The sequence below is a fragment of the Pelophylax lessonae genome (assembly GCF_965119305.1).
Source record: "Pelophylax lessonae genome assembly, chromosome: 8".
In the NCBI taxonomy this organism is placed as follows: domain Eukaryota; kingdom Metazoa; phylum Chordata; class Amphibia; order Anura; family Ranidae; genus Pelophylax; species Pelophylax lessonae.
Window position 1 is genome coordinate 94,303,904 of NC_138775.1, and position 27,660 is coordinate 94,331,563.

Here is a 27,660-nt window from a genome sequence, read left to right on the forward strand (position 1 = left end):
AGTCTCTGACCATCTCCTGTATCATGTCTACAGTCTCTGACCATCTCATGTATCACGTCTGCAGTCTCTGACCATCTCTTGTATCATGTCCCCAGTCTCTGACCATCTCATGTATCATGTTTGCAGTCTCTGACCATCTCCTGTATCACGTCTGCAGTCTCTGACCATCTCCTTTATCATGTCTGTAGTCTCTGACCATCTCCTGTATCACGTTTGCAGTCTCTGACCATCTCCTTTATCATGTCTGTAGTCTCTGACCATCTCCTGTAAACACATTGCTAATAATATTAGCTATCTATTTATGCTGAAGGTAGGACTGTGCAGGGGAGGCAGAGAGTGCAAAAGGGGGAACTGTGATTAGAGAGACAGGGGGCAGACTGCAAGGGGCACTGTGATTGGGGGGGGGGGGCTGTGAATTTTGTGCAATAAATATTCCTGAAAACATTACAAATTTTTGTGGGTGCTTACATTTTAAAGTTGGGGGGGGGGGGTGCCAGATATAGGATCCGCCCCGGGTGCCAAATTCTCTAGGTACGCCACTGCACACACACTGAGCAGCTCTTGCAAGTCTCACTGTCTGCTGAATGTGAAACTCCCCCTCTCCCCTGTTAGTGTCCATAAGTGGTGTCCAGTAGTGCCACCTATCAGTGCCCACCAGTGCCACCTATCAGTGCCCACCAGTGCCACTTCATCAGTGCCCATCAGTGTCACCTAATAGTGCCTATCAGTGCCCAGCAGTGCCGCCTCATCAGTGCCACCTATCAGTGCCCACCAGTGCCGCCTCATCAGTGCCCATCAGACACATCTAACAGTGCCTATCAGTGCTTCCTATCAGTGCCACCAATCAGTGCCCACCAATGCCGCCTATCAGTGATGCCTATTAGTGCCCATCAGTGCTGCCAATAAGTGCTGCCTATCAGTGCCACCTATCAGTACCCATCAGTGCAGCCTCATCAGTGCCAGTCAGTGCTGAGAACAAGCGCCTATTAGTGCTGCCTATCAGTCCATATCAGTGCCTCACATGTAATTTCACCTGTAATACACATCAAAAGGAAAATAAGGCATACATCTTTTTCAAAACTTAGCAGTGATGGTGGAACCCCTCTACAGATATTTGCCATACAATTTAACTTAAGTGCAAAAACCTTTTAGTGTCCCAATACTTTTGACAAGTGTTTATGTGTGTGTGTGTATATATATATATATACTGTATATATATATATATATATATATATATATAGTGTGTGTATGTGTGTGTATATATATATATATATATATATATATATATATATATATATATACACACGCATGTGTGTTTGAGCTTTGGGGTGCACACCCTAATGCAATAGGCTGCGCACGCCTATGCACCCTAGCACCCCTTGCCTTTGCATACATTCAGTGTCTGTTCCTGCTGAAAAAAAAACCTGTGTGTGTGTGTGTGTATATATATATATATATTTGTTTTTTGCCTTCTGTGTGTTAGGAGAGTAACTGAACTCAATTTAAAGCAAATGTTTTTGCTGTCTGCTTCCAATTGCTGCTCAAGTCTCTTATCTTATAGTAAGGAATCTGAATAGGAAAGTAAACCCTCGAAGCACCAGCAGAACAACAATGAACAGGGAAAAGTCTGCAAACTTGACGAATGCGGAGGTCTTGCGTTCCAAGCTCTTGTCAAGTCTTTCAACTCCACCCATACCAGGAACTAATCCACCAATCACAGAGCAAGTCGCAGCCGAGGTTTGAAGCGCACGGGAAGCCACATCCTCTCCAATCAGCAAGGAGAATCTGAGACATTGGGCTGGTGTTAGTAAAGTGTTAGGAGCCGTGACGTCACGCAGCTGGCGAAACGTTGGGGGAGAGCGGGTGTAAGTGGTGTGGAAGCGGAGGAAGGATGTGAAGTGCCTTTGCTTTCGGAGCTCCCGAATGAGGTAATGTGAGCTGCAGATGGAGGGAGAGCTCCGCACACCTCCCCGGGGGTCAATGGAGACCTGTGCTCTCTGACTCAGAGTGGCAAATTCCCAGCAGGCCATGTACTCCTCCTAACTTACAGTGAGGTCTAAGCAGTGTGCGGGCCAGGGGGGGTGGGGGGAACCTTTACATAGTGGTGTGAGTGTTCGGTCTGCCATGGGGCCCTCAGCAGTAAGCACAGCATGTGTCCTCTTCCAGTAGTTGTGGAGGACTGCCTCTGTGTTTGGTCCCCCTTGTAGGAGGTCTCCTTGGTGCTCAGGGTAAGATCCATCTCTCAGAGAACTTTCTACAGATGGCTTTTGTTTTCCACATTTTGATTTGTGTTTGAGGCATGTGCACTCACAAGTCAAACCATTTCACTTTATCATTATTCCCCAAATATAATCCACCACTTAATGGCCCTGTCATCTATTTTTCATAAAATCAGCTCTTTCTGTGTTTTTATGCCTCCTTGTAGAATCTCAGTGAGCTCCCAAATCTCTCCCTTTCCCCTCACTTCCATTTGGAATGAGCAGTACAGGTTAGTTGCGGTCACGTGCACTGCTCTGCGCACGTGACAAATCCCATAGTCCATCTCGGAGCAAGCAAGAAAGGATGGCTATGTCCCTGCATACAGTGGGCCATGAAGCACGAACGTAGCCACCAGGGCAGCCATCAGGGGGGTACAGCTCATACACATGTAGGGGGCCCGGGCGTCCCGAGGTGCCCCAAACAGAGTAGGGTTGCCACCTGCCCTCGCAATACCATTCAATTGCAAGCTCCGCTGTTCCCTTGCAGACTGGCACTATGTGGAATGTCCTACCCCTCACTAGTCCTCACACACAGCTGTAGGCTCTGCCCTCCCCTGTGCTCCAGCTGTTCACTCCTGGACAGGAGGGGCGGAATTTACTAGAACCGTTCACCTTTATTTTCCTGGGATAGAGGAGATGGGACTAGGAGGACATGGGAGTAAGGAGGACATGGGACTGGAGGAGGATGACAACATGGTAGGCGGGCCCTGGGGAATGTTTGTGGACAGGGCCAGGGGGGGGGGGGGGATCATGGCCCAGGCCTAAAACTGTGTAAGGGGCCCCAACATTTCTGATGGCTGCCCTGGACTAGCCACCCTCTAACGGGAAGTCCGATCACAGCAGCAAAAAAGAAAAGAAAATTGGAGGAGGCTGAAAGCAATAGAAGGTACTTTGAGTTAAATCCGAACTCCGGGCAAAATTTTGTTTTCTTCCCATGCAGTGGGAGTAAAAGAGGAAGTAAACCCTCCTCTGCAACTTTTACCTATAGGTAAGCCTATGATGAGGCTTACCTAATAGGTACTGTAAATATCTCCTAAACATGTACGGTTTAGGAGATATTTACCTTAAATGCAGCCAGTGACATCACTGGCGCATGCGCTCTGAAGGAACGGCCGCTGGTGCCGTTCCTTCAGAGCCCCGTGCCGTGACCGTCGGCTCCCACGCACGTGCGCGGGAGTGACGTCACCGCAGCTCCGGCCAATCAGATGGCCGGATGCTGTGATCCCGGAAGACGGGTGACTGAACATGTCGTCCGTCATAGAGGTAAGCGGGCGGCACGGCGGGGGCTCGTTCTAAGGTAAGTATTTCATGCAATGCATACTAGCTAATTATGTGTTTCTCTTTCAGGGTAAAAAAAATAAATGTTTGGGTTTACAACCTCTTCAAAGTGGAGTTCCACCCATTTTTAATAAATTGGATTACATAGATGTATGTAATCCCCTTTAAAACAACTTTTACCAATGGAAAGTTTTTTTTTTTTTTTGCTAGTAAATACCTTATTTTCTGCTTTATTTATCCTCTTCTCACTTCCGGGTCTGGTTGGCGATTACGTCATTCGGCAATTCGCAGTGTGTGCTGGGATGGCATGAAATCTTGCATTGTTACACAGGAGATGAGCTGCACTGCGTGCTCTGCCCCGCCTCCTCTCAGTGAGCTGTATGTATGTAGTGTATTGAGGCTGTGCTCCGCCCGCCTCCTCTCAGTGAGGATATAATGCTTTCAGTCCTCGCTCACTGAGAGGAGGCGGGCGGAGCATGGCCTCAATACAGTACATACATACAGCTCACTGAGAGGAGGCGGGGCAGAATGCGCAGTACAGCTCATCTCCTGTGTAATAATGCGAGATTTCATGCCCTGAGATACATCCCAGCACACACTGCAAAACAAAAAAAAAAAAAACTTTCCATTGGTAAAAGTCGTTTTAAAGGGGCTTACATACATCTAAAGTGACTAAAATGGGTGGAACTCCACTTTAACTGCTGGTTTTGTCTAGGGGTGAACCTAGAGACTATACTCACCCGATCCTTCAATCCTCTGGAAAATGGCGCACCCCCACATCCAGCGGTGGAATGTTCTCGGCGTCTTCACGTGCAGAGCCAGCCTTCGGGCAGGATGTCTGGAACAATCCACCAGCCAAGACTGCGGGGGGGCAGGAGGAGGAGCCAAAGGGCCAATCTAGCCCTGGGAGGATCAGAGGATAAGGTAAGTATATCTCTGCTCTCCAAGCCCCTAGACAAAGACTAGCTGTAAAAAAAAAAAAAAAGTGCTGCACTGAATGGGGAAATTTTTTTTCCCCCCTGGAGTTGAGCTTTATCAATGCATACTTTAAAAGATTTTTTATATTTTTTAAACCAGAATTTTGTGTGAATGACCGTTCTATATGTTTGTCTTGCTTTTCCTGAGATTCGTTCTGTTGCTACATACATATGTGTTACTAAAAGATGGCTAGCTCTTACTGCTCAGTTTTACCATCATAGGAACAAGCGCTCTGATTCTAACCTCCTCGCGTTTGCTTTCTCCCCCCTGATGTAGTAGCTTTGAGCACATCATTTGAGAGCTCGCTCCTGTTGTGGCGAAAGTGAACAGTAACAGCTAATGCCTAGTACACCCAATGAGATAATCAGACAAAAAAAAAACGCTTTCGGAGCAATCGTACGATAATCTGTTCGTTAGTACACAGCTTTTGAGAGCCATTAACGACAGTTCATGCAAAAATGTTTAAAAATTTTTCTTGTATGATGCCAGACTATGCGATTTTTTTCATTTAATCGGTACAGTTTCTGTCTATAAAAAAATTGAGTGACCAAGTATGCGCATGCTCGGAAACGAAAGAATACATTACATTACATTACAGTACAATACAACACATTACATCTCTTTTGAAGTTGTATTCTGTTGTATGAGAATTTTTGTAACTTTAGTAAGCTCTTCACTTTCATTGTGTACCAGGCTTAGGCTTCATGTATACACAGACTGGGTTGACCCCTGGCTGCGGGAAAATGCAGTAAAATCGCAGCCCGATTTTGCCGCGTTTGGGATCTGGTGGTCAGAACGTTCCTACCCTGAATGCGATTCTTCCGGAGAGGGAGGTTAGGGGAGGTTTAACCTCCCCTAACCGCAGCAGCCTCAAAACTCATGTGAAAACCTATGTGTAAATGGACACATAGGCTTTTATGGAGTTGGGTTTAGGAGCTTTGGAAAAAAAATGCCAAAAGCTCCTAAACTCACATTTAGAAGCTGTAGTGTACATGAGCCCTAAAGTGTCTGTTAGCATAGGAGTTTTTCAAGTCTGGCTTAATGAGTTATGTAAATGACCTAACCCTATAGTAACAGCATTATTCAACTGAAGGCCTCATACACAATAGATGCTATCAAAACACAGAAAGCTGTAGCTGTAGAGTGGGTTTTTCAGCTTTTTTGCAGTCGTATTTTTCTGCTTTATAATTTTTTTTAGTTTTTAGCAAAACTATAATCCTACAAAAGCTTATGGCTCAAAAACGCTGATAAACACAGAATAGCTGCGTTTTCAGCATTTTTTGGCATGTTTCTGCTTTTTTAAGCTTTTATCAGAGTTGGAGCATTTCTACAGCTGAAAAACTCCTCTCAAAACCCACTAGTTCTGGGGTGTTTTTCCAGCCAGAAAACACCCCTGCCAAAAACTGTGTGTTTATGGACACATAGGATAACATTCTGGGGAGTTTACTGGCTGCAGAAAAAAACGTCTGAAGCCAAAAACAGCAGCTGTAAAAATGTCCAGTGTGCATGACGCCTAGGGATCGACCGATATCCTTTTTTCATTGCCGATACCGATATTTTTTTTTTTGACAGGTACTATTGTGGAGGGATTTGGGGGTCTAAAAGACCCCAAACCCTTCCTCTGTACTTAACAGCCAAACTTGGCGTTTTAAATGCTTTTTTGAATGCTGTCTTTTTTTTTTTTTTTTTTAAATCTGGCGCCAGTACCCAGTCATGACATCACTTCAGAGTTTTTGCATGGAGACCCGATCAGTGCCGAATGCGGCTTTAGTGACGGGTCACACTTATGCGATGCGGGAAGGCTGCGAATTCGCAGCCTGTTCCCGCATCGCACACGCACCCTTGGCAGTTCACACTGGCATATGCGATACGCTGGGGGTGTCAATGAAATGTTAACGACACCCCCAGTTTGATCGCATATTGCAGTGCTATCTTTACAGTTCGCACAGGATCGGATCGCACAAGTGTGAACCACTGTGCGATCCGATCCTGATGCAGCTGAGAAAAAGGGTCCTGTGCGACTTTTGTGCTGGTGCAGTGCGAATTTAGCCATGCAAAGTGTATGGCTGAATTCGCACCGCACAGCCGATCGCATGTAATGAAGGAGCAGTGCACTCCGATATTACTTGTGATCGCCACAGCCGCAAGAGTGTGAACCGGCACTTAATCGGGTCTTCGGCTGCCATGCAGGCTGGTCGCTCGGGTCTCCTGGTGGGATGGGAGTCCCGGATGAGCCGCGGGGGGGGGGGGGGGCCGTCCCCTCCCGCTCCTTGTAATGACAGTTTAGCGGCTTCTCAGCCGCATCGGTTGTCATTACAAGACAACCGACTGTCGGCTATGGATGCCGGTACTGGGGTGATGCCTCTAGCTGCTGGCATCACTCCGGTACAAGCACTTTCTGAAATATCGGTAATATCGGTCACCTTGGTGGCCGATTCTAATATAGCGGGGAAAGTGCATATCGGCTTTCGATATATCGGCTTTTCCGATAATCGGTCGATCCCTAATGAGGCCTAATGCCTCGTACACACGATCAGATAATCATACGAATAAAATCGAATTGATTGCACGATAATCTGATCGTTGTTACACAGCTTTCGACAGCTGATCACGTCATTTTGTCCAACAAAACCGAAGGGACAAACATGAAAACTTTTGTCGTACGATAGCCTAGCGAACAACAATTGTTTAATCAGTACAGTTTGCGTTCGCTAAAGATGGAAATACAAAGACCACGCATGATCAGAAACACGAAAATAACCCAGAAAAAGCCTGGCTGCCAGTGCAAAACAAAAACAATATTTGATACGTAGCTATGCAACCAGGAAGCTTTTCCAGAATCGCGCGAAAAAAATCATAAGTTTAGTACGCATTGTTGTATTCGATACTAGTATTATGCAACAAAATGTGAACGATAAGTCGTCCAATTATCTGATCGTGTGTACGAGGCATAAGTCAGAGCTGTACAGTTTATTTGCAGACGTCCCTTATCTGTAAAGGCAGTTTTTTGGTAAAGGTGAACTAACTTTTTAAACTTGTCTGTAGGGTTCTATCAGCACTGTCACATAGAAAACAGTTGATTATTATGTATCCCGTTCACACTGCAGCACAGCCCGGGAAGTGCAGTGTAGTAAGCTGCGCTAAAATGCAGCCATTTAACATTTATCAAGGTGCACTGAAAGGCACTACATGTCACCCCACAGCAGTGCCATAATGTATCATGCTGCTGTGTGGAGACCTAATAAAAGCATCACTTTGTGCTCTTCAAATAAAGTTGAAAAGCACAGTGTGATGCGCTGAAATGTACATGACACTGCTCCCTCACTGCGGCTCACTGCAGCCAACAATTAACAGCTGCCTTTGTGCTAGTATGGAGACTTGAGTGTATGCAGTGTGAACAAGCCCAAAAACTTAGTGTCACATTGCTAGCCCTGTAGAATGAGGAACATATTTTGCTTAACTTTTTTTTTTTTTTTCTTATTACAGGGTAGAGGAACCCTACTTGCTTTCATATACTAATAGAAGTGACTCATAAGATTTCCAGTGATTCTGTTGTCTCCAAGACTGTGGTGGTATGGAGGAAAAAGAGAGATGTGGAGAGTATTCCATCATCTAATTTAACAAGAATAAATCATCATCATCCCTTTCCTTTTTGTGGACTGCTAAGAGAGGCTCAGGTTATTAGTCACTGTGATAGCACGCACACATCCCCCTGCAGGGAAGCATGGCATATCACATAAATGTACATGATTACTAGGACCTCCAGTGTGCAGCCACTTTAGAGGACATTTCTAAGACTAATCGCAACGCTGCAGTTCTATCCTAGCCTTGGTTCTCAGCCATGAGTTGTGTACCGTGGAAAGGAGATAAGGCGAAAAACAGTGGTGAGTTTCAAGAACCTCTTCCAACGCAAATTTACCACGAGAAACAGCGACGGGAACTTTGTGCTCTCCATGCCTTGAATAATGTCTTCCAGGATGCTGGAGCGTTCACTCGCGAAGCCCTTCAGGAGATATTCCAGAGGTGAGATCTAGTTTAATAATGCAATTCACTGTGTGCTATTTTGTAGAACATGGATTGCCTGTAGTTTTTGTTATCTATAGTTGATACAGAATGAGTTCACTTTTAACTGGAACAAAGGAGAGGTGGAGATGTTGTTCATTTCAGTTAATCAAGTTTTGTTTTTGTAACCTGAACTTACATTAAAACCCTCTCATGCATTAATTAAGATTAGCCACAGTCAGGAATTTATTTCCTCAGAATTTTTATTACTTTTTGGGGTTGAAAAGAAAAAAATGGAAACTTTTTGAACATTCATTTTCCAAGTTCTTCATCTTCACATGTTCACTTGAGTAGACTGCATGCATTTTGAGTTCTTAACTGAAGACTTGACTCCGATGGTATTTGCTCCATTATTCTTTAGGCCTTTCTATCATGCTCTACAAAATATAAAGACATTAAATATGCTGTGAAGTCTCATAGAAAAAAAAATTGAAAAAATGGTTCCTCCTGCAGGTTTAACAATGCTCTGCTGGGCCAGTTCTGACATTTCTGTCATATATGTAAACATCTGCATTTTCTTTGCTTGAAAATCGCTTATAAACCCCAAACATTATTTTTATTTTATTTATTTATTTTAAGCAGAGGCGCTAGAGAATACAATGGTGGATTTTGGTGGATTTTGCATTTTCTTTCTGTCGCAGTATTTACCGCTGAGGTTTTACGCTGAGAAATGCACCTTAATGCATGTGGTTTACCGACGAGTCCAGGAAACGATCTGACAGTATGGTACAGCTAGTTTGTCTAGATCAGGGGTGGGGAAACCTGCGGCCTGCACAATCATTGCATCCGCTCCCCCCCCCCCCCCCCCCCCCCCCCCCCGTGCCCGCTGAGCCTGTGTATGCCAGCGGAGCGGTCAGAAGGAGCGAAGGCTCCGTCCTGACAGTGTGAGTCTCAGAAAAGCTTCAGAAAAGGGTGGACCCGGGGCGCAGAGCAGTGCGCCCGAGCCCACCTATTTGTATGACAATAGCGAATGAGATTTGCTATTGTCACATGGATCCTCCTCCTGGCCAATCGGGAAGCGTGTCCAAGACCCGCTTCCTGATTGGCCGAATGCCATTGGTCGAGTAGGAGGCAGGAGGACTCGAGGAGAAACCGCCGCTGCAGGTAAGTGCACTGGCTTTCTGCATTGAAAAGGGGGCACGCAGTGGTCAGCCTGCATTGAAAGGGGGCACGCAGTGGGTCAGCCTGCATTGAAAGGGGGCACAGCACGCTGTGGTCAGCCTGCATTGAAAGGGGGCACAGCACGCTGTGGTCAGCCTGCATTGAAAGGGGGCACAGCACGCTGTGGTCAGCCTGCATTGAAAGGGGGCACAGCACGCTGTGGTCAGCCTGCATTGAAAGGGGCACAGCACGCTGTGGTCAGCCTGCATTGAAAGGGGGCACGGCACGCTGTGGTCAGCCTGCATTGAAAGGGGGCACGGCACGCTGTGGTCAGCCTGCATTGAAAGGGGGCACGGCACGCTGTGGTCAGCCTACATTGAAAGAGGGCACGGCACGCTGTCAGCCTGCATTGAAAGGGGAAATAAAAAGTAATCAATCAGCGCTGACCAATAGAAGATGAAAAAAAAGATAGTACCCCATCACATAGGACCTGTGTCTATAAAGGAATAGATACATATAAAAACTTATCACAATCAAAGTGCAAGTGCTCTTAAATTGTGTGATACAAAGACAATCTAGGTGTTAAAACTATTTTGGTGAAAAAAAACAATGATTATGATAAAAAATCACAATAAGTGCTCATGCAAATAAATGATCACACATAAGCATACGATAGTGTGAAGATGAGAATGAAAAATAAATTAGGTGCACCAAAGTCCATAAAGGTGAGTGATGATCTTCTAAACTCAACAGATTAGGTGCTAGTGCTTGGATGACTAAAAAGTGCCTAGGTGCAAAAATGATAATGCTGGCCGCTCACCTCCTGGTTTGGCCCACAAGTTATAATGAGCCAAACCCGCTTTGTACACACTCAGGTGCTAATAGCAGGGTTCGTACGGTCATGAAAATCCTGGAAAAGTCATGGGATTTTGACATGACACTTTCCAGGACTGGAAAAGTCCTGGAAAATGGGAAAACTTACTAAGTTTTGGAAAAGTCATGGAATTGTGTTGTGCAACTATTTATTTTTGTCTCGGGGCCCCCTGTATTCTGTGGGAGTGGGGACATTAAGTGGGACTATTTTCTGTGTTTCGGGTTTAGGCGGATTAATCTGCCGCAGCGCACAGCTGAAGCCTGATCACTGGTCTCTTCAATATGAATAGACTGTGACAGGCTCGGAACTCTGCGGCTGATTGATCCACTGAAACTAAGAAATCGTGGCTATACTGTCCCGCTCTCAGGGACGTACCAGCGAGGGGGGGGGGGGGCGCGTGCACTGGGGGGGTGTCAGGCAGGTGTCCGCGGGGCCGCCCGCATCTCCGCACTGGGGGGGTGTCAGGCCGGTGTCCATCGGGCCGCCCGCATCTGTGTGAAGAAGGCAGCGGCAGAAGGAATGTCAGTGAGGAGTCTATTGAGGAATGTCGGTGAGGAATGTCGGTGAGGAATGTCGGTGAGGAATGTCGGTGAGGAATGTCGGTGAGGAATGTCGGTGAGGAATGTCGGTGAGGAATGTCGGTGAGGAATGTCGGTGAGGAATGTCGGTGAGGAGTCTATTGTGGAATGTCGGTGAGGAGTCTATTGTGGAATGTCGGTGAGGAGTCTATTGTGGAATGTCGGTGAGGAGTCTATTGTGGAATGTCGGTGAGGAGTCTATTGTGGAATGTCGGTGAGGAGTCTATTGTGGAATGTCGGTGAGGAGTCTATTGTGGAATGTCGGTGAGGAGTCTATTGTGGAATGTCGGTGAGGAGTCTCGTGTGCTGGATAGGAGGGGGATGGGATGGGACAGCTGCATAGAGAGGAATTGAACTTTCATATTCCTCATGTCACTGAATGTTGTTTCTCCTCCTCTCAGAAGCTGCACTAGGAATATGGAAAGTTAAATTCCTCTATATGGCCCCCCTAAGTGCTCTTTTAGCCCCCTCCGTGCTCTTAGTCTGGCTCCCCCAGTGATCTCCCCCCCCCCCCCCACTGGCTCCCCCTCAGTGATTTTCCTTTCCCCCCCCCCCCCCCAGACAGTGCTCTCCAGTCCCCCCCCCTCCCCCTGTGCTCTACATCCCCCCCTGGTTTTTCCTGCCTCCCCCCCCCCCCCCCAGTGCTCTCCGCTCCCCTGCGCCTTCCAACCCCCCTGCAAGCCTCTAACCACCTCATGTATTATGTCCGCAGCCTCTAACCATCTCCTGTACCATGTCCACAGCCTCTAACTACCTCCTGTACCATGTCCGCAGCCTTTGACCACCTCCTGTACCATGTCCACAGCCTCTAACCATCTCTTCTATCATGTCCGTAATCTCTGACCATCTCTTGTCTTTTATCATGTCTGCAGTCTCTGAGGGGGTCTGGAGAGGAGTCAAAAGTGGGAGTGCTGTCGGGATGGGGATCACAGGAGAAGTCAGACATGTGTGGACTGGGGAGAGGAGACTACAGGATAAAACCAGAGCATGGTGCACCTAAGAGGAGGTCAGTGACAGTGCTGCCCGGCCAGTCTGAGGGGGGGGGGGTCACTGATTTAAGGGGGGGGGGGGGTCACTGATTTAAGGGGGCACTGTTATAAAGGTTCCTCCTTGGATCAGGACCCCCCCCCCTTCCTTGTGGAAAGTGGTCTTTGGTCACCAGAGTCCCCCCCTACATCAGAGTTTTTCACCCGTGCGCTCGAAGTGACACCCGCTCCCAGCTGCGGCAGTGGTGCTTCCATCTCATCCACTGTAAAACAAGGGACCATTTTTAGTCGCGCTGTATCCAGAAACGAAACCCTAACTGCAGAGGTATTGTACACTACAAAGATTGTCATTTATTTTAGTAAAAATATGCTGGGTGTGACATGGATTTTCTTCTTATTTAACATGTATACATAGACATTTCATGAAACTTTAGGTCATGAATATTTACGTGAAGTCATGGAAAAGTCATGGAATTTTATTGGTTAAAATGTGTATGAACCCTGTAATAGGTATGGGTGTGTAGCTTCCTCCTGTCCTCCCTCTATGCAAAGGTACTCCAGGTGAAAGATGACCAGATCCGCAGTGTCACTGACACAATGAAGGGGATAAGGTGGTCGCCTCCTCACACTCCTCTCTCCACCATCATGATACGATACATGTGTAAAATAGACAAAACGATTTAGTGCTCTCTGTAATGTATACTTTTATTGAGGAAAAATAGAACAGAAAACCACTCACATGAGCTGGCACTAAACCAGTGCAGGCATGGACAGCGATATGGGTACTACAGCATGTGCAGGATCCTCCCCCGTACGCGTTACGTCGAAACCACAACTTCCTCAGCAGGGATAAATCTGACACGCTGTCCACTGATATAAATAGTGGTCAAATCCCTCCCCTTCACCCCTGGGTCAATCAGTGTTTCCACCAATGCCAGGAAGTGTAAAGTCTAAAAACGTATATTCCAAAGAAATTTAATAATGCCAGGTGGGTGTATATATGATAACCATGATCTTTGCATTTTCCAGGCCCCACTTGAGTGTGAAGGGAAAGGCTACTACACTAATATATATAGTAGCCTTTTCCCTTCACACTCAAGTGGGGCCTGGAAAATGCAAAGATCATAGTTGTATAAGTCTGCCGCATTGCCACGGCAACATAACGCTCAGCTCCACACATAGGAGTTAGGGCGATGCGGGCCTGTATTCCTGACTGGCGATGCGTCTCCCTAGCAACCCGACGCTCCCCTCTACGTCCAATAGGCAGAGCTGTACGGGCAGGTCTCTGATAGGTTGCGCACGGACAGGGGTGGTGACGTTCATCCGTCACCATGGTAACCCGACGCCTGCCCGCAATACCAGGAAGTAGGGCGGGACAAAGCCGGCTAGTCAGCCCGCCCCCCGGCACATTACAACGATGGCTGCACCAGGGAGACACCGGAAAGAAGAAATATGAGCCTGACACATTAAGGGAATGAATCAATTGGCTCTAAAAAGAGGGGAAATAAACAACCCGGAAAAAAATATATATGGGATCCTGCATATACTCGCATACCACCAATCGCTGCCCATATACAAAACTACAGATATATTATATTAGTTGATTATTAAAGTCCTAGTTGGAGAAATGTGAATACAATATCATAAAAACATATAAATTTAACACCCATAGAGAACAATGGTATACTAAATAAATTAATTAGTTAAAATACACTAAACCATTCTAAGTGACTATTTTTATCCACTTTTGAATTGATGTAGACAATGAGAATAGAATAAATAGAAATAAAAATAAAAACTATATGCCTATATATAAATGTTAAATTCTAAAAAATTTAAATATATAGAATAGGCGCGTATGAGTCCAGACCTCTGCACGTATATATATATATATATATATATATATATATATATATATATATATATATATATATATATACGTGCATATTCATGGATGCACATACATATATTAGAACTCGCTCAGATTTTAAAAGGGTATAAAGCATAAATTATCAATAAAATCATTTGTTGCTGATAAAACAGTTGAGATCAAACTCAACGTTTAACCCCCTTTGTGCTAAAACTTTGGCCTCGAAAATCCAATGTGATTGCCTCTTGCTAAGTTGTCTGATAAAATTTCCTCCCCTCCAATGCATCTCTACTTTTTCGATTTCCCCCCCCCCCCCCCCCCCCCCCCCCCCAAAACTGCAATGACCTGGGATCTTTATGATGTGTTAGTAGAAAATGTTTGGAGACATTATGTGTTGGTTTCCCTTTCTTAACTTCTTACGATCCACGCTATAGCCGAAAGACGGCTACAGTGCAGACTCGAATTTCCAGGAGGCCGTCTTTAAACGGCCTCCCAGAAACGGGCTCCCTGCGCGATCCCGCGAGCGCTCATCGGGGAAAATCTGTGTCTGCCATGTCCCTTGAACACAGCCAATCACAGATCGTGGTAAATGGCCAATCACAGCGGCCATTTACCACGTGATCGGCCCATGCAATGAGAGATGATCTCATATGTAAACATATGAGATCATCTCTCATCGTCAGCTCTCCTTCCTCACACAGAGACTGCAGTGTGAGGAAGGAGCAGAGCCGATCAGCCGTTCGGGGACACAGACAAATGTAATCAGGGCACTGATCACCAGTGCCCTGATTACAACAGAGGTAAATAAAATACAATGTGCCCACAATCAGTGCCCATAGTGCTGCCAGTCAGTGCCTGCTCATCTAGGCACTGATGAGCACTGACTGGCAGCACTATGGGCACTGAGTGTGGGCACTGATGGTGCCGTCCGTCAGTGTCCATCAGTGCCACCCATCAGTGTCCTGCAGTGCCGCCTCTCTGTGCCCATCAGTGCCGCCTCGCAGTGCCGCCTATCAGTGCTCATCAGTGCGGCATATTAGTACCTCCTCATCAGTGCCCATAAGTGCCACCTCATCAGTGAAGGAGAAAATTTATTTATTTTCAAAATTTACTGACAGAAAATAAGAAAAACTTTTTTTTTTTTTTTTAATTTTCTGTTTTTTCTTTTTTTTTTTTTTTTTTTGTAAGAAATAAAAAAAACCCATAGATTATTAAATACCACCATAAGAAAGCTCTATTTGTGTGATAAAAATGATAAAAATGTCATATGGGTACAGTGTAGCATGACCGCGCAATTGTCATTCAAAGTGTGAGAGCTGAAAATTGGCCTGGATAGGAAGGGGGTGAAAGTGCCCGGTAGGCAAGTGGTTAATATTCCTGATATGCTCAGACACTCTGATATTTAGGCATCTAGAAGTACATCCAATATACTGGAGCCCACATCCGCATTGGAGCATGTAAATTACTCCTGTTGTGGTGCAGGTGATAAGCTTCTTTATTACATATTTTTTTTCCGGTACTGTTGGAAATTAATTCTTCGCATATTACCCACTGAATGTTTACCAGTGGCCACACGCATGAAACCCTGAAAGGAAGGAGAAAATATGATTTGATTTCCTTATGGGGGGGATCTATAACTCCCGGGGCAAGTTTATCTTTTAATGTAGGTGCTTTTTTATAGATAAATTTGGGTCTAGGGGGTAGCACAGGTCCAAGGGTTTTATCTCTCTTCAAGATATCCCAATGTTTAATAAAGATTTTTTCAATCTGTTTATGCTGTACATTATAGTCCATAATACATTTAAATTCAAAGTCATTCCCTCCTGTTTTAGGATTATTTGTCTTCAGAAGATCCTCTCTGTTTAGTTCGTACACTTCCCTTTTTACTTCTTCAATCATGTCTATAGCATATCCTTTTTCATGGAATCAATTTTTTAGGACTTCTGATTGGGATAGGAAGTCTATTTCTTTGGAGCAATTCCTCCTCAATCTAATAAATTGCCCCTTTGGTATATTAATTAACCAATTTCTATGGGGACAACTGTCCAATGGCAGATAGGAAATCCTGTCTGTAGGTTTAAAGTGATTGCGGGTAAGTAACTTCCCCTCATTTTTAAAAATTTACAAATCTAAAAACACTACTTGTTGATCACTCACTGTCCAGGTTAAAATTATATTCCTATTATTTCTGTCCATTGTATTTCTAAAAGCATTAAAAGAATTAATGTCCCCATTCCAAATTATCAGCAGATCATCTATAAATCTCATATATCCAGCAAACTCTTTTGGTCTATTTTTCAATATATGTTCTTGTTCCCAATACGCCATAAATAAGTTAGCGACGCTCGGTGCAAACCTAGCGCCCATCGCTACTCCTTTTAATTTGCAAATAATAAATATGGTCGTACCAAAAATAATTATGCTTCTTCAAACAGAACTCCAGACAATCCCAAAAGATATTTCTTGTGTGGTTGTGTCAGATTAGATCTCTGCAGAGCCCATTTTGTGGATTTGAGGGCTTGGGAGTGCCCTATGATGGTATTAAGGGATCCGACGTCTGCTGTTGCCAGTATACAATTCTCAAGATTTTGTAATTGTTCCAAATTCTGGATGACATGTTTTGTATCTTTAGTGTAAGCTTCTGTTTGTGTCACCAGGGGTTGTAAAAAGTGGTCGATGTACTGTCCCAATCTCGCACACACAGAATCGATTCCATTGATAATGGGTCGGCCCGGGGGCTTAGTTGCATTCTTATGAATTTTGGGTAAAAAATAAATAGGAATCCTATAAGCTGAGGGATTAAGATATTGGGACTCTTTCTTGTTTAAAATATCTTTATTAAAACCTTTTTAACTAAAACTGCCAATTGGTTTTTAAAATCAGTAGTGGGGTTACCATTTAAAATCTCCTAAGTGTCTCTATCCGAAAGTTGCCTGTGTATGATTTGTTCATAATCACCAAACCTCCCCCTTTGTCCGCTAGATGAACCACCACATCTTTATCTTTTTCCAGGTTTGTAATACTTTGTTTTATCCACTGTGGGTGAGGTATCTTCCGAATTTGCAACTTTCTAAATCCTCAGATACCATGTTTCTAAATACCTCTATAAATTTGTTGTCGGTATTCTGAGGGTTAAAAACAGACCTATTCCGTTAAGTAGAGTGGTACCCCACTTCTGTCTATTTTACAGATGTATCGTATCGTGATGGTGGAGAGAGGAGTGTGAGGATGCGACCACCTTCTCCCCTTCATTGTGTCAGTGACACTGCGCATCTGGTCATTCCCTTCATGACGCTTTGGTCAGTCTGCATTGAAAGGGGGCACGATGTGGTCAGTCTGCATTGAAAGGGGGCACGATGTGGTCAGTCTGCATTGAAAGGGGGCACACTATACCTTGATTACTGAAGGACCCTTTCACACTTTTGGACCCTTTCACACTTTTGTGACCTCAAAGTCACACAATTTTTTTTACAGCGTTTTTTGCCGCAAAGCAATGCCTATTACATTTATGCATACATTTTGTACGGCCCCCGAATGATGTTACAAAAATCCAAATGGCCCTTGGCAGAAAAAAGGTTCCCCACCCCTGGTCTAGATCTAACTCGCCAGAAGCTCTACTGGTAAAATTATAAACCAGCAAACAAGCAAGCATAAACCCCAATGGCAATCAGTCAGACATCTTTTCTTCTTATAATCACACCAGGATGGATCAGGGCTCAGGATGGTCCGTATGGAGAAGCATAAAAAAATGACGACCATAGTGTAAAATTGTATCAGTCGTTTATTTAACCATAAGATTAATCACACTCACATGGGGCCGGTGTCTATCGGACACAAAGAATCTGCGTATCTAAAAAAAATCCTCCACTTCCCCGGTCGCCGTGACAGTGTACTCTGAGCCTGGATGTAGTGTAGCAATGCACTGCGCTAATGTCTCTATGGTACACCTGGCTGGCCGTGGAGGTGACCAGAGACCAGTTTGTCTCTGATCACCTCTATGATTTTGGAGTTCCAGAGCAGCGTCACTTCTGGTCTAGGGTGTAAATAAACAATTTTATAAAGCGAGCGTGCATAGTTTTAAAGCGGGACATGTTGGGTGTATATTTACTCAGTGTAACTTTTTAGATTTTACCAAAAATTGGTTCATATATATATATATATATATATATATATATATATATTTCTTTTTTGCATTTAAATGTATTTTTTTTCCAAAACCGCTGCACAAATACAGTGTTGCATAAAAACAGTGTAAACAAGGCAGATTTCTGTTCTGTGAGGAGAGAAGGCATGGATCCTGTATTCTTGCAAAGCAGGAACATGGATCTATGCCTTCCCCTAGTAAAAGCATGGGCAACATGTTTAACCCTTTGATCTCCACTGATGTTAACCCCTTCCCAGCCAGTGACCCCGCGCGTCTTTAAGTCCTGACTGTCCTCGTCCATTTAAATGAGTCCCAACCATTACACTTAGGGCGGGCGCCCCCATTTGACGTTGCCTGGCCATAGACACGTGCCGACCTGGAGGCAACCTGCGCATGTGCGAGCGGCACACTAGGCCGCCAACTGAACGCCACGCTCCCAGGACCGAGGGCAGGAAACCAAACTCCCCAGACAGTACCTGGGTGCGCAACTCGCAATTGATTCACATGACCAGCCCAGATGGAAAGAGATCTGCCATCTAGTGGACAAGAGCGGCAATACCAGCCGTAAACACAAAATAGTGTCCCGGCGGTCTGCCGCAATATCGCAGTCCCGCTATAAGTTGCTAATCGGTGCCATTACTAGTTAAAAAAATAGAAATATCCCATAGTTTGTAGACGCTATAACTTTTGCGCAAACCAATCAATATTATTGGGATTTTGTTTTTGTTTTTTACCAAAAATATGTAGAGGAATACATAGTGGTCTAAATTGATAAAGGAAATCGATTTTGTTTTTGTTTTGTTTTTTTCCTCCAATTGAATGTTTCATAACAGAAAGTAAAAAATTGGTAGTTTTTTTTTTTTTTTTTGGGGGTGGGGGGGGGTACCGCGTTGCACAATTGGCAGTTAAAGTAACACAGTGCTGTATCGCAAAATTTGGCCTGGTCATGAAGGGGAGTAAAACTTCCAGTGGTTAAGGAGCTGGTGGAGCTGCAAATCTTAAAATGTGAACTTTCTTGTCCGACAACAATCTATTTCTATCTCATGATGCGCTTTCCTCTCGGGTTAAAAACATTGTATGAAGCTGTCAGGTCATCTGCTTGACGTCAAAGGCAAACGCAAAGCGTTTTCCATTTTTAATTTTTTATTCATTCACAATTATAATTGTGCCTGTAAACATTTTATCTTTTGATAGTTCTTTATGTGTGCTTGTTTGTTTGTTGTAGTCCAGATTTTGTGTTTGCGTGTTCTGTAAACACTGAAGAAATATGGGGCTAGTTTACCTTTATTGACATTTGCCAAAAACCTCTCTATGTAGTCTTCCATTTTATAGAAGAATGATTGCTCTCCAATATGCTTATTACATTGCCCTGCAGGTGCCAGGATGTACTGAATGTTGGAAGCATGGCCCCAGCAACTCATGAACAAGCACTCGGCTTTATACCCTACTTGTGCATTTGCAGTCCCCATTCTCTTGCAGCTCGGCTATCTGCAAAAGTGAAAGAGCAGCCTGTGCAAGCATGGGTGGGGAACAAAGCCAAGCCGATGCTGCCAATGCATGTGAAATCGTCTCTCTCGCAGTTCAGAGCTCTGCAAGAGTGACAAAGAGAAGACTGTGCATGTGTGGGTAGGGAACTAAGGCAAGTGCTGGCTTGTGAGTTGCTGGACTCTGCACCCAACACTTTGTATGTCCTGCCATCTGCAGGACATACCCCCCAAAATTTTGTGTGGGTTCCCAAAAAATAAATCGGGCTATTAAATGTTTGGACTTGAACATGTGTAGGCATCTAAAAAAAATTTGGCTTTCATTATTTTCTTTTGTCACTAGTAATTCTCGCACTGGTATTCTGGAAAAGAGCAGCATTGGCTTTACCCTGATCATTTTTTGTCATTTTCAAAACCTGCTCTAGAAGGCTAAACTAGACTATAACCGTATAAGGCTCGGTTCACACTGGGACAACACGACTCCTTACTGCTTCGCGGGCGACTTGTGCATTCCCATGCACCACGACTTCGGAGCGACTTGCATGGACTTCACATATTGGAAGTCTATGCAAGTCGCTCCGATGTCGCCCCCGAAGTAGTACAGGACCCTTTTTCTAAGTCGGAGCGACTTGTGTCGCTCCTACTAGAACGGGTCCTGTAGCAGTCAATGGACCGCGAGGGAGCGCGACTTGTCAGGCTGACAAGTCGCCTGACAAGTCGCGCTAGTGTGGATCGAGACTGTGTAGGCTCAAATGAAAGTAAACACCTAATATTAACACACATGTGAACAGGTCCTTTTAAGTTTTGGGATTTTTAAAATTTGAAAAAACAATTGCCAGTTGTGATGCCCACTCTTCTTCTTTTTACTGTTTTGAAGAGAAAAGCCCCTTGAGAGTGTCAGATACCTGGTCCTCTTATCCAGGCTGTGGTTCAAGCTTCTGACCACTACATCACTGAAGAGTCCTGTAGTGAGGGAAGGGTCAGTGGCTGGAACCACAGAGCGCAATGGGGGGACACAGGAATCCAGCACTCCTGAAGAATTGAATGCAGAACACATTGACGGAAGAAAAGAATGGCCGCACATCACAGCGGTGCTTGAATGAAGTAATATCTTTTTTATTGACATATCAAGACTTCAGGTACAGACAGGAAAATGTAGACTCATTTCCTCATGGACTAAGTGTGCTTGTTCACTACAAAAGAGCATGCTGAGTCTGTGTGAAATGCGTCTAGATTTTCCTGTCTGTACCTTGAGTCTTGACATCTGTCAATAAAGAATTTACTTCATTCAAGCGCCGCTGTGGTGTGCGTCCATTCTACTTTTCTTGTCTGGTGGCGAGCCGGGGCTAGGCACCCACGCTTGATTGCTGACACGCATTCACCTATTTGACATTGATGGAAGCTGCAGCCATCTGAGAGGCAAGTATAACAGTTCTTCTCTTGTAGGGTACCGTTATTTGGATTATTTAGCACCCTGATCATGTTACTTTTTAATGGCTTGTTCACATGGGTTGAGGAAGCAGTATTAAACCTAAAACCAGCCACTGAACTCTACTCAATGTTATCTTATGGGTACATGTATATTCAGGTATTTTATAGTAGTTCAGAAGCAGTTGAGGTTAGAAGCATTTTTCTGAAAGCAAAAAAACGCATTCAGGACGGTTACTTAGTGGCATTTGAAACCCCAAATGCTTGTAACAGCGTGTAAACGTGATAACTTGCATTTATGAGCATTCTCAATGTGAGAAAGAGAGAGAGGAAAAAAAAAACACTTATAAATGCAAACGCTGCTAAACGTGGCATGTAAAAATGGCAAAACAGATGCTTTTAGTCGTCGGTTACTAGCTGTCAAGTTCCAATGTTCAGAAGAGGTTTTCAAATTTCCTGTGTATATGAAGCCTTAAAGTGGTAGTTAACTCTGCTATATGATTTTCTTTTATGGAACCCCCAGGTGGGTTATGCCATAATGTGCTAGTATTCACAGCATTTTTAAAACAATAGGTACAGTGAGTACTAGGGAGTTTCTAGCTGCTTGCACGAAGAGGTGACAAAACTAATTTGGGTGTAAATACAAAGTAGTGCAGCATTCAAACAATGCTATACAAAAATTGTGTTTATATATCCATATCTCAGTGTAGATAAAATGATTACGGTATATTCAAATCTAAATCTGCAAAATTTAAAATCAAGTGCTAAAAGAATTCACAAAAGTGCAAAATGTATCATGGATATAAATATAAAAGTATAAATCTAAAAAACATATAAAAAGCTTGTATAATCAAGTGTCCAAATGAAGATGCCTCCAACTTGAATATCACTGAAAGTACTTCTTAGTGCAATGATGATGCCACAGGTGTATCCACAAGTGCACTGATTCCACCACCACTGTTCACTCACCAGAGCAATTATACATATGATACAGTTATGTCATCACAGGAAACTTCAGAGATCAGTTGAAAAATGGCAGGTCTACAACCAAATGGTCCCGAATAATCCTCACTCTGTAGACTATATAAGCAGGCCAATGTTCCCTCTAATTTTTTACTGTGCTGAGCAAATAAAAAAAATTTCTGAGCGCAGTGCTCCCCAACCTTTTTATCGCCGTGGACCGGTCAACGTTTGATAATTTTTCTGTGGCCCGCTGGGGGGAGACGTCAATGCAGAGTGCCCACAGCATTGCCCCCAGTCAATGCAGAGTGCCCACAGCATTGCCCCCAGTCAATGCAGAGTGCCCACAGCATTGCCCCCAGTCAATGCAGAGTGCCCACAGCATTGCCCCCAGTCAATGCAGAGTGCCCACAGCATTGCCCCCAGTCAATGCAGAGTGCCCACAGCATTGCCTCCAGTCAATGCAGAGTGCCCACAGCATTGCCACCTTTCAATGTAGAGATGCCAACGTTCCCCCCGCGAGACCAGTGCACTTACCTGACGGCAGGTTCTCTTCAGTCCCGACTCCCCGCGTCCGTGCACTTACCTCGCGGTCACGGCAGCTTCTCTTCAGTTCAGTCCCCGGCTTCCCGCGTCTCCTCAGTCCTCCCGGCGCCTCCTCCTCGGCCAATGTCATGGGGTTGGCCTTTCGGGCAATCAGGAAGCCGGAGCACCCGCTCCCTGATTGGCCAGGAGGAGGATCCGCGTGACAATAGCGAATTTTCATTCGCTATTGTCACACAATGGGCGTGCTTTCGGGGCGCATGCTCTGCTCCCTTGCCGCCGCGGTTGCGCGGTCTGAATCTGTGCTTGCGTGGGACCTTCAATGACACTGCGCATACGCGCACCTTAAAGGGAACGTTGAAGCAGGCCCCTCCTGACATCAGTGGTAGGAGGTCCCCTAAGCCATGCATGTGCACAAAATGCATTGGGAGGATGCTGACATCACGCTGCTGTATCTGGTTCCCAGAGCGGTGGCCTTCTTGTTATGTTCGGCCGTTTTTGTTGTTTTGCTTTATCTACGTAAAAAAATATTTATGCTGCATGCTTTTTAACATTGAAGTGATTGTAAAGTAGTCTCTCTTTTAAAAAAACAAACATACTTGCTACTTCTCTGCAATTGGTTTTGCACAGAGCAGCTCGGATCCTCCTCGGGTCTCTCATTCCTGCTCCTGGCCCCTCCCTCCTACAGCAAGCAGCCTTTCGGCCCCACCCCCTCTCTCTCCTGATTGGCTCACTGACTTTAACAGCCGTGGGAGCAAATAGCGCCGTGGCTGTAACTCAGCCAATCGGGGTGGGAGAGTCCCAGGGCGGCCGAGGGACTCGTGGACAGAGAGGGGGCACAGGTAAGTATTAGAGGGTATTGGGAGGCTTCTACACACAGAAATGATGCCCTCAAGCGCAGCTGTGCGATCGATCTGGCGGGCCCCCAGTGCTTCCATCCTTTCCTGGTCTGCATTCCGGGTTCCGTGCTTTCGACTGTTTGCTGAGCTATGCATGTGTGGCTTAGTGTACATGACAGGCAGGAGGATTCTTTTATGGCAGAAGAGATTGATACGGTCTCTTCTGTCATAAATACCCTGCCTTTTCGGCTAATTTTTGAAAAATTAAGTTTACTTTAACTTTTATAGAAGTCAGTGGATATGCTTATCTGATGTGTTCTCACCCCCATAATAGAAGTCAGCGGGAATGCTTCTCAAACCATTCAGAAGTATCCGAGAAGGTTCTGATGTTGATTTTCTGTGATTCTGTAGGCAGTGGCTAACATAGAAAGCTGCTGACATGTGACAAAGAAGACTGTCAAGTGCTAGCCAAACCCAATCACAAGCATATGTCAACAGTTGATAAATGCATGTGGCATTTAGTAAGCGCTGACTCCAAACACCCATGGGACCTAGCCCCAAAGGAATTTTTACAGTCAGATAAAGAGCTTATAGCTGGTCTATTTAGGACTTTATTTGTACTCTGGAGAATAGACAGATTCTGGAGTTGCTCATATAAAAGAATCACGAGGAAGTGTTTAAGATTATTTTTTAAAATTATACACTGATGAGGTGGGACATGGGTTAATCAAGCTAAGCATTGCTATGTTAAATACCCCTTTGGATTTCTTCATATTAGTTGATGTGGGTAACTGCTCATTGCTGTTTGCCTTATTGAATAAGCTTGTTAGAGTGTTTTTGAGAAGCATTTGTAGAATATAAGGATTAAAGTGACCCCTTTTAACATTAATGTGTGGCCTGAAAAGAAGGTACCTACATTACCAAAAACTGTTGCTTTGGAATCATCCCCAGATGTTTGCTCGGAAAAGAACACACAATTGTTGATCTCCTGTGTTCCCTGCAGCACTAACTGGTTCTTCTCCCCAACCCCTACCGTACTACTGCGTTCTATAGTGATGTAGAAGTTGGTAGAACAAACCAGAGAGTGCTCCATTGGACACAAGATCGACATTCCAAGAAATCTGAGTTTCTTAGCGACTTTGCAAGATAATCTCCCAGCGTTCAAGCAGCACCGGCACCAGTCTTCTTTTCAGATGACGTGCTTTTTTTATATTTATATTGGTGACAGGTTGCTTTAAATGCCGTTTGTGTATCATGGCTACCTTCTGCAATAGAGAATCAGGTGAACATTGGGGAAAAAAAAAAAATTTTTGCATTGTAGTAGTTTAGAATTTTCTTTTCACTGTCTGAGGATTATACATATATATTTAGGAAAATTAACCATAAACATTTCATCATCTATTTTAGGTTGTCCCCCAATACGCTGGTGACCCCACACAAGAAAAACATGCTGGGCAATGGAAACTATGATGTCAACGTAATTATGGCAGCACTTCAGACCAAGGGATATGAAGCTGTGTGGTGGGATAAGAGAAGGTACAAGTCTCCTTAGATTGCTATAATCAAAGTATTGCTTTATTTTCATTAGATTAGTAAAGGTTACAACAGCATTTGTGCAAGAAAGAAAGATGTATATTTTATTTATTTATTTTTTAAGTAGAGTGGCTATACTGTGCAGTGTTTGAGTTGCATGAGATATTAATGGTATTTTAAACGTCAAGTATAAAAAAAAAAAAAAAAAAAATCTATTAAATTAAAATACAGAGTTCTAGTTACTTTGGCTTTGTTCACACTGTTGCATTGGTGGGAATACATGCACAATTGTGTTCTTTTCCGCTTTCCTTCTATCGTAAAGTTTCCACTGGACCATTTAAACTGCAGTTCTGATATGCCATTGTAAACCATCCTTTTTATCATTTAAACAGCGCAGTAGTGTCTCTTCTGACTGGAACCTTCATAGCAGTGTGGGAATTGTGTACATTAGAGACACCACTGCTCTGCCTAGTATTGTTCAATGTTGTTACGGCTAAACCAGGAGTAGGCTTGGAAGAAAAAAAAATGTATACACACTGTATCTCACAAAAGTGAGTACACCCCTCACATTTTTGTAAATATTTTATATCTTTTCATGTGACAACACCGAAGAAATGACACTTTGCTCCATTAAACAGTGAATATCTGCGGTCGTCTCAAAATAACTCAATACACAGCCATTAATGTGTAATACGCTGGCAACAGAAGTGAGTACACCCCTAAGTGAAAATGTCCAAATTGGGCCCAATTAGCCATTTTCCCTTTCCTGTGTCATATGACTCCTTAGTGTTACAAGGTCTCAGGTGGGAATGGGGAGCAGGTGTGTTTTTAAATTTGGTGTTACCGCTCACTCATACTGGTCACTGGAAGTTCAACATGGCACCTCATGGCAAAGAACTCTCTGAGGATCTGAAAAAAATTGTTGCTCTACATAAAGATGGCCTAGCTATAAGAAGATTGCCAAGACCCTGAAATTGAGCTGCAGCACAGTGGCCAAGACCATACTGCGGTTTAACAGGACAGGTTCCACTCAGAACAGATCTCGCCATGGTCAACCAAAGAAGTGTGCACATGCTCAACGTCGTATCCAGATGTTGTCTTTGGGAAATAGACGTAGGAGTGCTACCAGCATTGCTGCAGAGGTGGGGGGTCAGCCTGTCGGTGCTTAGACCATACGCTGCACACTGCATCAAATTGATTTGCATGGCTGTCGTCCCAATAGGAAGCCTTTTCTAAAGATGATGTACAAATCCCACAAACCGTTTGCTGAAGACAAGCAGACTAAGGACATGGATTACTGGAACTATGTCCTGTGGTCTGATGAGACCAAGATAAACGTATTTGGTTCAGATAGTGTCAAGCGTGTGTGGCGGCAACCAGACGAGGAGTACAAAGACAAGTGTGTCTTGCCTACATTCAAGCATGGTGGTGGGAGTGTCATGGTCTGGGGCTGCATGAGTGCTGCCGGCACTGGGGAGCTATAGTTAATTGAGGGAACCATGAATGCCAACATGTACTGTGACATACTGAAGCATAGCATGATCCCCCTCCCTTTGGATACTGGGCCACAGGGCAGTATTCCAACCTATTGACCCCAAACACACCTCCAATACGACCATTGCCTTGCTAAAGAAGCTGAGGGTAAAGGTGATGGACTGGCCAAGCACGTCTCCAGACCTAAACCCTATTGAGCATCTGTGAGGCATCCTCAAATGGAAAGTGGAAGAGTGTAAGGTCTCTAACATCAACCAGCTCTGTGATGTCATCATGGAGGAGTGAAAGAGGACTCCAGTGGCAACCTATGAAACTCTGGTGAACTCCATGCCCAAGAGGGCTAAGGCAGTGCTGGAATATGGTGGCTACACAAAAAAATTACACTTTGGGCCCAATTGGGACATTTTTACTTGGAGGGGTTCTCACTTTTTTTGCCAGTGGTTTAGACCTTAATGACTGTGAGTTATTTTGAGGGGACAGCAAATTGTACACTGTTATACAAGCTGTAAACTCCCTACTTTACAATGTAGCATAGTGTAATTTCTTGATTGTAATCTTTGCAAATTTATTAATAAAAAAACGAAGAAAATCCCATGTACATAAGTATTCACAGCCTTTGCTCAATACTTTATTGAAGCACCTTTGGCACCGATTACAGCCTTAAGTCTTTTTGAGTATGATGTTACAAGCTTGACACACCTATTTTTGGGCACTTTCTCCCATTCTTCTTTGCAAGACTTCTCAAGCTCCATTAGGTTGGATGGTAAGTGTCAGTGCACAGCCATTTTCAGATCTCTAAAGAGAAGTTCAATTGGGTTCAAGTTTGGGCTCTGGCTGGGCCACTCATGGCCATTCACAGGGTTGGTCCATAGCCACTCCTTTGTTGTCTTGGCTGTGTGCTTGGGGTCGTTGTCCTGTTGGAAGATGAACCTTCGCCCCCAATCTGAGGTCCAGATTGCTCTGGAGCAGGCTTTCATTAAGGATGTCTCTGTACATTGCTGCATTCATCTTTCCTTCGGTCCTGATTAGTCTCCCAGTTCCTGCTGCTGAAAAACTTCCCCACATCATGATGCTGCCACCATCATGCTTCACTGTAGGGATGGTATTGGCCAGGTGACGAGCGGTGCCTGGTTTCCTCCAGACATGCACTTGCCATTCAAGCAATAGAGTTCAATCTTTGTTTTGTTCATCATACCAAATTTTTTCTCATGGTCTGAGAGTCCTTCAGGTGCCTTTTGGCAAACTGCAGG

At 44.5% G+C, this 27,660-nt stretch overlaps 1 protein-coding gene across 1 annotated transcript in view; it reads left to right on the forward strand.

The window, feature by feature from the left end:
* Window positions 1–1,771: 1,771 nt before the first annotated feature.
* JOSD1 (Josephin domain containing 1) overlaps window positions 1,772–27,660 on the forward strand; it is a 47,195-nt gene continuing 21,306 nt past the window's right edge. Inside the window, exons 1-3 of the mRNA XM_082264959.1 lie at window positions 1,772–1,928; window positions 8,001–8,537; window positions 24,791–24,919. Of these exons, the coding sequence (XP_082121085.1) occupies window positions 8,356–8,537; window positions 24,791–24,919 (311 nt within the window). The 5' untranslated portion in view covers window positions 1,772–1,928; window positions 8,001–8,355. The remainder of the gene's footprint in view (window positions 1,929–8,000; window positions 8,538–24,790; window positions 24,920–27,660) is intronic.